The sequence below is a fragment of the Ictidomys tridecemlineatus genome, chromosome 4 (assembly GCF_052094955.1).
Source record: "Ictidomys tridecemlineatus isolate mIctTri1 chromosome 4, mIctTri1.hap1, whole genome shotgun sequence".
In the NCBI taxonomy this organism is placed as follows: domain Eukaryota; kingdom Metazoa; phylum Chordata; class Mammalia; order Rodentia; family Sciuridae; genus Ictidomys; species Ictidomys tridecemlineatus.
The window spans coordinates 12576606-12589045 of record NC_135480.1 but is presented as its reverse complement, the minus strand read 5'-3'; the positions used below and the strand labels follow the sequence as shown (position 1 = coordinate 12589045).

The following is a 12440-nucleotide window of genomic DNA, read 5'->3' as shown; positions in this document are numbered from 1 at the left end:
ACAGTTCCTCCACTGTGTGCTGAGAAGGCCAGAGGGACTAGAGTGATCTTGCGGGGATACCTTAGGGAATGTTAATATTTCCAGGGAAACAGTGATACTCCACAACTGTCAGTCACTGTGCGAACAGTGAGCTAGAGATAGCCCTGTCCTGGTGTGTCTTTCCTTCCTATTAGTGCATGCCTTTGTGCAGCTGGGGAGTCAGTGGCTGCTGAGATGCAGAGCAAAATCAACCACTGTGGCAAAATCAACATGGAGTAAGACACGAGATAGCACAGTCCAATCTGGTTCAAAGGTTTGAGAAACTGCAGTGTTGAACAGGCATATGCATTCCATTAGCAATAGTGATTATTTAAAGAATAATATAAAAATATTGTACTTTTTTCAATGTATGCATTTAATGTTTTCAAATGGTACTAAGTTTTTACAGCATAAATAATTATTTTGATTTTGATGTAACTAATAAGTGAGCCAGTAACAATTCTTTTCATTAAGGGATGCTTTAAAAAAAAAAAAAACTAACCATACTATTAAGAGCACTATGGAATGATGTTCTCTGCTATAACTGTATTGTAAATCTTCCAAACTAAAACAATTCTTTTTGTTAAAAAAAAAAAAAAGATCTGGCCAAATAGAAATAGAACTCTCTAAACCCAAGGCAGGAAGGTGAGGATGCAGAAAAATTACTATCTTTAAGGCTCTGAGAGGGAGGGCTGGCTGGGCTCTGGTCCAAAGAGAGAGTAAAACCAAGGTGTCCTGTTTCCTCTACCAGGGAGAAAGCCTTGTGGGTGAGACCATTAGGCACCTTAGACAGGCACCTTAGCCAGCAAGAGAATTCTTTTCTTTTTTTCCCCTATTTTAATACAAGTATTAACAGGATAGAGCTGATGGGTTTTACTGTTACTAGCCACTTAGCTGAGAGTTAGTATGAATCGGTTATGTGTCTGGGGATCTGTTGGATAGGAGCAAATAGTGAATTTCTGGTTGAGCGCTGGTCTCACTTCAGTGTGTGTTTAGCTTGCTTGTATTAATTACTTTATTAACTGGTACAAGGGAGTCTATTCTAATTATACTCAACTCCAGAAGCAGTAAGTAGAAATCTGACCAAATAAAATTTGAAAACATAATTAAACAAACTCTGGTGGAAAAATTGAAAGATAAATGACTGACTGGGAATAATATATTTGCATCTTATCACAGATAAAAGATAATGAAAAAATATGTTCTCAAAATTATGAGATTTTAAACTTTACTACAAAGATACAACATGGCTATGATATATTCTTGCCCAAAAAAGGTTTGAGTCTACCTGTGAGAACATAATCAGAAAGATTCTAAATTTGAATCTTTACTCATGACAACGAACCAAGACTCTTCTAAAAAGACCTTTTTATACAAAACAAAAATAGTAGGTACAACTCAATAAGAAAAAAATAGCTAAATAACAAATGAGCAAAATGGGTGAACAGACACTCTTCAAAAAAAGATATGAATACAGATGGCAAAGAAGCACTTGAAAAATTGTTCAAGACCATTAGTTATTAGGAAAACTTAAAGCACACTGAGAGGTCACTATACACCCAGTAGAATGGAAAAAGTTAAAATAGCAGATGCTGGTGAGACTATGGAGCAACGAGAAGTTGAAGTCTGGTGAGATTCCAAAGCGAAGCCATAGGCAATAACTTTATCGACACTTCTATCCTTATCCTAAAAGTACTGCTAACCAAATCTCACATATCCATGTAATTTTAAGATGGAAATCACCTTTTTCTTACCAGTTTATTAAAAACATGACAATAGTAGTAGTTTTGTAGACTGGCAGATACAGGATGTTAAGAAACAGTTACTGAAAGTGGAAGACCTTGACCTGTGCTCAGCCTCAGGGTACGTCACTATGCACAAGGCTCTGACCTTCATTTGGACTGTTCTTTAGCATTGTCCATCCTGGACAGCAATATTTCTGAAATGCTGTTTTAATTCACCTTTTATCCTAATACATGTAAAATTTAAAAGTTATAATTATGAAAGTGAAGATATGTTTGTGTGGAACATAAACATTAGGTAAATTGTTAAATTAAAAAAAATGCTAATTAATTACATTTCTTTTCTCTTTTTGTTCCCCGCCCTTCATCTCTTCTTTTCAAGGATTTAAAAAATGTTTCATTGGTACATTATACTTATACATAATATTGGGATTCATTTTGACATAATCATATATGCATGGAATATAATTTGCTCCAGTTCAGTTTCCTACCATCTCTGATTGAGCAGCAGGTCTGCCAAGCTCTGGAGATGTGAAAACCCAAGGAATGGTCCCTGGCTTTGAAGAAGTCTTTTAAAATGTTTAGAACAGACTATACATGTAATGATAAAATTCAAGTAATACCAAGGATGGTTAAATGAATTTATCTAGTCTTCTAATTTATGTAAGTTTTTGCTTTTCTTGTTGTATTAACATTACATACAGTTGCTTAACTCTAGTAACTGCTGACTTTGAGAAAAAAAAAGCAGAATACATTTAAACCAAATATTTATTTAAGCTCCTTGTCATTGTAGAGTTTGAATTTCTCATTGTAAAGTGGCATCTTCTGTTTTGAAGAAAGGAATCCAAGTGTGCATGAGGTATATTCAGACTTTGCTATTCCAAATGTAGTCTGCACATTATCACTAGTAACACCTGGGAGTTTATTACAAATGCAGAATTTTAGCCCCCACCCCAACTTTCTGAATTAGAATCTGCACTGTAACAAGATCCTCAGGTGGTGTGGATGCTTCTTGAAGTTTGATAAGCAAATGCTGCTAATGGGCATCAGCACAGCATGCTCTCTGAAGGCAAAACCCTGTACACAGCGGTTCTCAAACACGGCCCCTGGACCAGTAATATCAACATCATCTGGGAATTTGTTAGAAATGTAAATTCTCAAGTCCTGCCCCAATCAGAAAACTGATTGGGGCCCTCTGTATTTTAATAAACCCTCCAGGTGATTATGATACCTGTTAAGTTTGGGAGCCATGGTGTAGAAGTTGCTTGGTGCAAGAGGTGAAATCAGTCTTTCATATCCCTTATTTCAGGTCCACAGGAAAATTAAAATCTTTCACAGTTATTTCTTCTTAGAGATGGAGATAGACATTTTGGGATGATAGGGAGTTTTAATAAAGATACATTAGTGCATAAAATAACTATTTTTGATGATAGACACTCAAAAGCAGGTGTAGAGACTTCCATTAATCTTTGAATCACCTCTCAAAGACCTACCTCGTTTACGTCGCTCATTATTATAAGTTGTGTGTGTTTCAGGGGGCTTTTGGTAGGCTTGTCTATGGGATCGCTCAAATAGTACATTTTGCTTCAACTTTGCTTTCATTCTTTGATAATTGAATAAAACTGTTAAAGATTAAAAAATGAACTCTTTTAAAATGTTTAGAACAGACTGGATGGTTAAATGCATTTATCTAGTCTTCTAATTTATGTAAGTTTCTGCTTTTCTTGTTGTATGAACATAAGATACAGTTGCTTAACTCTAGAACCGGTGACTTGATGGTATATTTGAGGCATGTGTGTGCTGTCTAAAGTGGTAGTCAATTACTTACTCCTGATGTGGCCTCTGCTGTTTTGGCATTTAAGGCTGCTCACTGCTCCCAATTTCCTGTTTCCTCAGTGGGATCTGGATTTCAGTCTGCAAAAATGAAGACTTTTCTGGCGTTAGGGGTTCTCTTTCTCCTCCTTTCCTGGATGTGGATTTGTGCTGGGGACTGGTCAGGTATCACATGTGACCTGGGGAACTGGAATTTGTTAACAAACACTGTACGATGTGGCCTGTAGATTCTTTACAGTTTTGGTCTGGATAAATCTTAGTAACAACTAAGGATGTAATGACGGAGATTCTTCTTGGATGAATGATCTTGGGATGTCATGTTTGTCTTCTTGAGTCTAAAGGATGTGTCCTAACTTGGGAACTTCAGTCTTTCTCTAATTCCCCTTCTCTCTTACTTTCTTTTCTTTTCTTTTCTTTTTTTTTTTTGTATGTGTGGTGTGGGGCAGAGGATTGAACTCAGGGGCACTCAACTACTGAGCCACATCTCTAGCCCCCTTTTGTGTTTTATTTAGAGACAGGTTCTGATTGAGTTGCCCAGGGCGCTAAATTGCGGAAGCTGGCTTTGAACTTGAAATCCTCCTTCCTCAGCCTCCAGAGCAGTTGGGATTACAGGCATGAACCACCACACCCGACTCCCCTTCTCTTTTGACACTTTGCAAACCACATCATATTCTTGAAGCTAGAAATCAGTGGTGTCTTCCACAGCTGTGCTAGGACTCAGGATTCTGTAGGGTGTGACATTCAGGCAGGGAGCCTTATTACGGTCTCTGCCTTCCTTATCCTTCATAGATCTGTCATGTTGGAGGGCTCCTCCTCAGGTGACTAACCTACTGTTTCTCAATATGTCCTTCTTTTAGCAAGTCTTCTATCTTGGGTGACCTTGCATGGTTTGCCACCCCAGGTATGAACTTGGGGTTCTGACATTTCTGATTCTGAAATTTCAGAATGGCAATGAAAGGCTATATATTCTTGTCAAGTTACCTTCAATAACATGGTCCAGACTTGCTGTGTGGCCAGTTGTAAGGATTTTAGAGTATTTATTACATTTTCCTTTCCTTTATTAGGGACCATTTGAAAGAGACAACTGTAAGTAACCATTGGCCCATTATCCAGTTTTATTAAATCTATAATGATTTGCTACATTTACTTAAATTTTATTTTTTGATAAAAGCTCAGGTAGAGACCCTGTGAATATCCCTGATCCTGTGATCTTTCCTCTATGCCTGTATGTGAACTTGATAATTACTCATTTTTCTGTGGATTTTATAATTTTGCTTCAAATCTATGAATCCATAAATATGCTTTGTGGGCATCTAAAGTTTTATTTGTTTCATTCTATAATTTTATTTTTTTAAACATTATTTAGAGATTTATACTGGTAACATTGGTTTATTTTAATTACTACTTGGTTATTCCATTGAATGAATATATTACAAAATGTTTCTATTCTCATATTGAAAGAATTTTTCCATTGTTGTTACAAGTAATGTTTGTATGTAGATGGTTTTCTCCCCCATATTTTTTATTTGCACATGATAGTTGTACCTATTGATGTGGATGTGGGTATGTTTTTGCATACCTAGGAATGGAACTGTGGGATCGCAGGGTGGACTGATCTTAAAACTGACCCACTGGTTTAGTTCGCTAATTTGACCATTCCAGTTTGGGGTCCTCTTAAAACAAAAACTTTTCTTTCATTTTCATCTGTATTTGGTGTTAGCAGATGACTTGCTTCATACTGAGATTGACAAAAAGTAACTGAAACTCAGAGTTTTCCAAAAGCTTTTTGTTTTTTATAGAATTGTATATTCACATGCAGTTATAGGAAGTAGTAGAGAGAGATCAATATACTATTACTCCATTTCTCTCACTAATAACATTTGCAGAACTCTAATACTGTATAACATTGGGGTATGATTATAGCCAGATCATTTCTATCACAATAAAGATACTTGTAGAGTCACTGCCACTGTCCTCTTAGAACAATCGTATGAAGACTCTGCTCTAATTCCGGTTCTTAATTTTTAAACACCACAAATCTGTTCTCCACTTCTATGATTTTTGTCATTTCCAGGTGTTTTATAAATGTGTCATATGGCATGTAACCTTTTGTGATCATCTTTGTTCTTTTTTACTCTCTTATTTTTTTTGAGGGTGTGGCATTTTCCACTCATGGAGATTCATCTATTTATTTTGCTTGTATTCATAGTTTATTCATTTTTATTGCAAACTATTATTCCATGGCATGGGTGAACCACAGTTTATTTAACCATTTGCCTATTAAAAACTCTAGGGCTGAGGATGTGGTTCGAGCAGTAGTGTGCTCGCCTGGCATGCATGCGGCCTGAGTTCGATCCTCAGCACCACGTACAAAGATGTGTCCACCGAAAACTAAAAAATAAATATTAAAAATTCTCTCTCTCTCTCTCTCTCTTAAAAAACATTTAGATTGTTTCTAGTTTTTGACCAACTGTTGAAAACTTTTTCATACAGTTTGTGTGAATATAAATTTTTATTTTCCTGGGATAAATTGTCCACTAACTTATTTCCTAGGTTATATGGTAGTTGTATGTTTAGTTTTTAAAGCAAATTGTGAAACTGTTTTTCAGTTTTCGTTTTATATTTCCACTACCAAAATATAAGTAGTAGTGTTTCTCTGCAGCCTTACCAGCTTTTGGGACTGTTACTGTTTTTTATTTTAGATATGCTAATAGGTGTATAGTGATAATTCACGGTGATTTTTAAATTTGGGTTTCCATAATAGCTGATGATGTTGAATATCTTTTTATCTTTTAATATCTTTTTATCTTTTTTATCTTTAATATCTTTGATTATTTGCAATTTCTATATCCTTTTCAGAGAAAGGATGGCAGACTTATGTTGTTTGCATTTGATGTGTGAGTTTTTGGTATCTCCTGAGGCCTCAGGCCCCTTCCAGTACCCTAAGTGCAAGTGAGAAGATTTTTCCTTAGGGAGGTCTAGGTAATTAGCCAACCTCACTCTTTCCCTCACGCTTACCCAGTCTCATAATTTCTAGGTCGTTCTGAGTCTCTGCCCTTGGCATCTAGCTCAATTAACAGATTATACCATAAAAATTCCCTTTCTCAGATAAAATTATAAATGTGGTACAGAGATTTAGAGTGAAAAGAGGAGGAGGAGTACTAATGTCACTGATTGGTAGGCTTTAGCTTTTCTGGATAAATCTTTATTGCTGCATCAACTCTCAGTGCTTATTCTTTTTCATATTTATTTTTTAGTTTTAGGTGGACATAATATCTTTATTTTACATTTATGTGGTGCTGAGGATCGAACCCAGTGCCTCGTGCATGCTAGATGCGCACTCTACCACTGAGCCACAATCCCAGCCCCTCGGTGCTTATTCATATATATCATGAAGCTGTGGTTATAGAAATGAAGCCTCCATGGAACAAGATCACTAGAACCTGCACTGTACTTAGCACAAATGCTACAATATAGATGTATTCTTATGAATCTATAAAAAATCTCACACAGTGGAATGAAAAGATGTTATTTTGTATTAATTATTTTTCACATATAATCACCCAAAAGCCTCTTTGAAGGATGGATGTAGATGAGGGTGTTTTGGGGGATGAAGCAATAATATGGAGACCATCTTTTGCAGACTTGCCCCCTTCTAAAACGTCTTTTGTTTGAGTCAGGGAGCATGCCTTCATTTCTATTAATTGGCTGTGCTAAAACTTTCTGAGATGCTCTATGTGTACTTACTAACAGAGGGATTCTCTTTTCTGTCTCTCAGCCATTCTCGTGCTGTGCTCCAGCAATTTCTTCTACGCCAGAATCCCACCCACGATGTTTTACAACGTGCATATGAACCATAATGAAGCATTTTTGGGAACCGGATGCCCTGTAACCCACGTTTGTCTAAATAATTATTATGAGTTTTTATACCACCCTCAAGACTGTGGCATCGAAACTAAAGTAAGGGGAATGGCGCTCTCACCTAAATTGAGAGTCTTACGGTTTCTTTAACCTGTCAACAAACCAGAAGTCACTAAGTTCTTATTTGTAGTATGGTTAGATTGATTTAACAGTCACATTTAAAACAAAAGTTAAGAAGGAGATGCTAAATACTATTTTTTTTAACTTGTTGTTCAGTAACTGAAAATTCATATTGCTCAATTTGTGGTAGAACAGGTTAAGAATTGATTATCTTCAAAGGACAAATGTAGTTTCTCTGTGCTTCAAGGATTATTAAGCAGTTTTACAAAAGAGTTATTCTTTATAATTTGAAATTTGGCCAACTGCTACCAGAAGAAGGGAGTAACACGAGGTAAACATCAGACAGCTTTTCAAAGTAAATGTTTGACTCGTACCAGTCCTAAGCCCAGATATTCTGGCATGCCTTACTGGGCATATTGATAGGTCACTTAGGGCAATTGTATATACCACTCCTAAAGGTATAATTGGGATTTTTGACTTGATTTAAAAAAAAATTAAAAGTCAGTGAAACTTTGTCATAATATTAATTTTCTTTAATATCCCAAATAAAATACCAAAAGAAATACTAGAACTTTGTCAATTCTACATGAATATTATAGATTCAGTTTCATAGAAAGAAAAATTCAAGATGGAGTTGAGCATGCATTTTTTTTTTCCCCTTGGTGCCGTGGATTGAACCCAAGGCCTTACCAGGTGTTAAGCAAATGTTCTACCACTGAACAATGGCTCCAATTCCAGGTTATTTATTAAGTGCTCTTGGGATAAAGAAGGTTGGGTAAAATGGAGAAGTTGTGCTATTGATGTAGGCTTAAAGGGAGCTTTGGCTGACCCTACAGAGCTTCAAATTCCTGCTGGATAAGTGATTGGAAATTTAAACTGTATCAAGGTTATTCCTTACCACCATGATGAGTGCTCCTCCCACACCATCCCCAGAAATGAGTAAACAGAGTTTAAACAAAATTCCCTTCATATTGAACAGAGGTAGCTCTAAGATTCCAAACAGGATTCAACTAATCTGAAAGCTCACATCCTCTGTCTCTCTGTTGATAAGCAGTACTCTAGCTACAATGGTGTTTCTCAAAAAGAGGTGCAAACACTTTCTTGAGTATGAATCATAAAGATGTGCCCTGTTTCATCTCACAAGTATTGTTTGCCTCTTATGTACAAACATTGTGCCAGATTTTAACTCATCTGGCACATGAGGAAAATGGTCCTGTTCCCCATAAATAGATGTTGTTTTTTGTTTTAAGAGGGTATGACCATTTTTAGAGTGCTCAAAATATCTGTAAATTTCTATTTGAATGCCTTGAAGTTTCCTGAGATAATTGAGATAAACATTCCAAACTTCCTTTCCTTTTAGATTTTCCAAGAAGTTGTTGTGCTTAAAACTAAAATCAAGTTTGTTTCAAGAAACACTACTCTCCTAACTGAAATGCCTTTGTCATGTGTCATCAACAAGTGAGTACAGTATGCCAGACACCTGTCCTGGCCCCCAGCTTCATCTTTACCTTCTGTTTTAATAAGATGCCCAAGCCCAAACAGTAAAATGGCAAAACTAGAAGTGTGTGTAGAGGGTGGACAGCCCTAGATCCTAATGGGAACAAAATCTCTTGATTGCTAATCAGAATTCTTTGAAAATTATTGCAGTTGTCCCCTAGAATATAAGAACATTAGGAATATTGAAATATAGAATAATAATGATTTGTTTTTGAAAAAAAGTGTTGATAACTGAAAACCTGATTTGAGTGCCATTTACCATGTTATTTTAACTTTAAACTTGAGCCCACTTTCAAGATTCCTGAAGGTAATAGGCAAAATGAAAGGCAAAACTCAACCCAAATAATACCACAAAGTATCAAAGAATCGAGATCAGCATGCACCATGGCCGGCTGAAGTTGTGGGGTGAGATTAAAAAACACATTATATTAGGATCCATGGGTGGAGATTTGACTCTTTTTATACCTTATTAACTGATTTTTTAAAAAGTCTGAGATATTCTCTAGATTAATAACATCTTTGATCAGATCTTAGCAAAACGGATATATTTGAAAGAACTTTCTTTGGGAAATTTTTCCATCAAATTTTCTGGTTTAAATCTTAAACTGGAATTCTTGTCCCCCTCAAGTGACCCTACATGTGCTGTTCCCACAGGTAGTGCTAGTTATATTAGCAGCTAATGTTTTTAAATCACTGCATGCAGATACTGTTCCAAGCACTTTATTGAGTGTTACTCATGGCGATTCAATGAGGTAGATACTACTATGCCAATTTTCAGGTGAGGAAATTGAGGCACAGAGAAATTGAGGTTTTTTTTTTTTTTTTTTTTTTTGCCTTAGATCCTTCATTGGTCAATGGTAGAACCATAAAGTAAACCCAGATATTGGGTTTCTAAACCCATGCTTCTTAATACCACAAACACTGCCTTGCAATGTTCTGGAGAAATAAGCAGAAATCAATACATATAGAAGCAACAGGAATTTGGCCCCCTGTTCAGCCTTGCAAACATTAGGCTTTGAACTTGTGGTGTTTCTTGATTTTCTTTTCTCATTTTACTTTCTATTTTTTGGAAAGGAACAGGAACAAAAATGGCAGCACGACTACTGAGTGGGAAGTGGAAGTGAGAATAAACAATGCACATGAAGACATGGGAGCTGCTTGTGGGACACCATCATGGTACGCACACTTAGAAGTGGCACAGTGTGGCTTTGTCCAGGCACATCCTAGACAAGAATCAAGATGATTGTTAAAGAAATGTCATGTATTTGCACTAAGGCACTTTGTACTGAAAGGGTTTCCAAATTGGGGATGGCAAATTCATGCATTCCTGTTTGTAGAAGGTATTATTGATCACAGTATTCTTGCTATTCTATTGCTAACTGGTAGAGATTTCTTATAAATAAGAGGTGTCTTTCTTGGGTGTCATATGAAATTCCACAATCAATATAAAGACAGAATTTCTATCAATTCCAATATCAAAAAAATTCTGAATTTTAAAAAGCAAGTATTAATATTGAGCCTTCAAAGTAGCTTCATTGGTAATCCCTGGGGATGTAAACCCAGAAATGTCATAAATCTTGGTTGTACCTCTTCCAGGATTATTAAATGCCCATAAGGCAATGCGGTTCTTTATTCTTAAGTCCCATATAAAGGGATACTTATCACCATCTATCTGAGCTGGCAACCTATGCTGGGTTCACAAAATCTGACTATTTCAATAACTTAAGAAAACAGTGAAGAAAGCATGCAAACACACAGAAGTACCTTTTCAAAATCCAGGGATGACTCTGTGACCTTAAGGGTCTGTGGAAAGAGAGAGCCACTGGAATTCTTCATTCTTATATAGAGGACACACAAGGGGAGGTTCTATGGAACATTCTGTCCCCCAAAGGGCAAAGGGGTAGGATTACAAAAGAACAGGTGAGTGTAACTCAACCTCACTGGATGACACCCTCTCCTGGAGCGTGGGGGTAAAAGTCCAGTGTTTTGCAGGGTGCAATAACTATTCAGTACCCCTTTACTCAGGACTTAAAGGTATATACATAGCTACTGTCCAGAGTGGCTCCCAACAGATACTACCCAAAATCCACATGTTGATTGGTTATTAATAAAAGGATGGAGCTATGTTGTAAAGAGTGCCCAAGGAAGCATTTGGGATGATCTTCATGGCTTAAAGAAGCAAAAGTATATTTAGTCACTTAGGCATGCATTGTGCTTAAATCATGATGCACTTCAGGTTGTGGTCTCTCTCATGGAGCACTGACTTTCTCAAATTCTTTTCTCCCCTTGTCTCCTATCCACAACCTCTCTCCCTACTTCATGCACATACACTGCCTTACTTAGAAGTAGCTAAGCAATGTTTATATCTGGACCTTTTTTTTTTTAACCATCTTTCTTCCTTTTCAGTAACAATCCAAATGTTACAGACCCTTGTTTGCCAAATGATGTACCTTTATCAGAAGAGAAGAAACCGGGCTATTCACCCCTCCATCGAGAAGCAATTTGGAATGACTGCAGCGAGTGCTTAGACTGAGGATTTAAGAAGTGTGAGATGTGAGAAGTTGAAATGAGCTTGAATGATATCTCAATTCTGATCCATTTTTAAAAAGAAATTAATTTGCAATTTTAAATAAAATGGTATGTTTCCTTCTTATATTCCCTTTGTTAAAAAAAAGGAGCTGCCCTTTTAACTATGGAGTTTTATTTATGAATAAAATTTGTTCTATCACATACTGTTTCTAATTATCAAAGAGCTGATCTGCATGTCATGATAAGCTTCTATGCCCATTTTAAAGTGTATTTTTTTTGTGTGTGTGGTGCTGGGGATTGAATTCGGGGCCTATGTGTATGCAAGGCAAGCACTCTACCAACCTAGCCATATCCCCAACCCCATTTTAAAGGTTTTTAACATAAAATTACTCACTCTTCTTTGTTGCTGACTCATGCCCTTGGCTAAGGCTTTAGTTGTGGGGACCTAGAATGATGCCTATTCATTCTTCTATTCTGCCAACATGCCCTTGTGGAGCTCACATATCAGTAGGAGGAGACACTATAATAGACTGTAGTGGTCTACTGTATAGAATGGTGACAATAATCAAAAAGACAGCGGGTTACAAAGCATCCTAGGAAAGGAAATTGCTTCTGAGGGAAAGTAGGGCAGAGAAGTGGGATTGGGAACACTGGGCTAAGCCTTGTGGGTCTAGACGTAGCATGTGGGTGACAAGTGTGGGGAAAGAGCTGAAGGAAGTGAGAGTGAGGCATGCAGATCCTGGAGGGAAGGTTATCAAGACTGTGGAGGTATAAAGTAATGTTTTGCTATATAAAAAGCATAAGGTATGTATTATACAGAGTTAACATGTTATCAGAACT

General features: G+C 36.7%; 1 protein-coding gene across 4 annotated transcripts in view; it reads left to right on the top strand.

Moving 5' to 3' along the window:
• The window catches only part of LOC144377019 (putative oocyte-secreted protein 1 homolog), a 51784-nt gene extending 40019 nt beyond the window's left edge, over positions 1–11765 (top strand). For 2 of the 4 annotated variants that reach the window (XM_078045960.1, XM_078045959.1), the window contains 4 exons: positions 7372–7553; positions 8935–9032; positions 10146–10247; positions 11478–11765. In XM_078045960.1, the coding sequence (XP_077902086.1) occupies positions 7425–7553; positions 8935–9032; positions 10146–10247; positions 11478–11604 (456 nt within the window). In that variant the 5' untranslated portion in view covers positions 7372–7424 and the 3' untranslated portion in view covers positions 11605–11765. Of the gene's footprint in view, positions 1–3393; positions 3759–3872; positions 4680–7371; positions 7554–8934; positions 9033–10145; positions 10248–11477 lie in introns of those variants that run through there. The other 2 variants (XM_078045962.1, XM_078045961.1) reach the window with 2 other exon arrangements.
• The last annotated feature ends 675 nt before the right edge of the window (positions 11766–12440 follow it).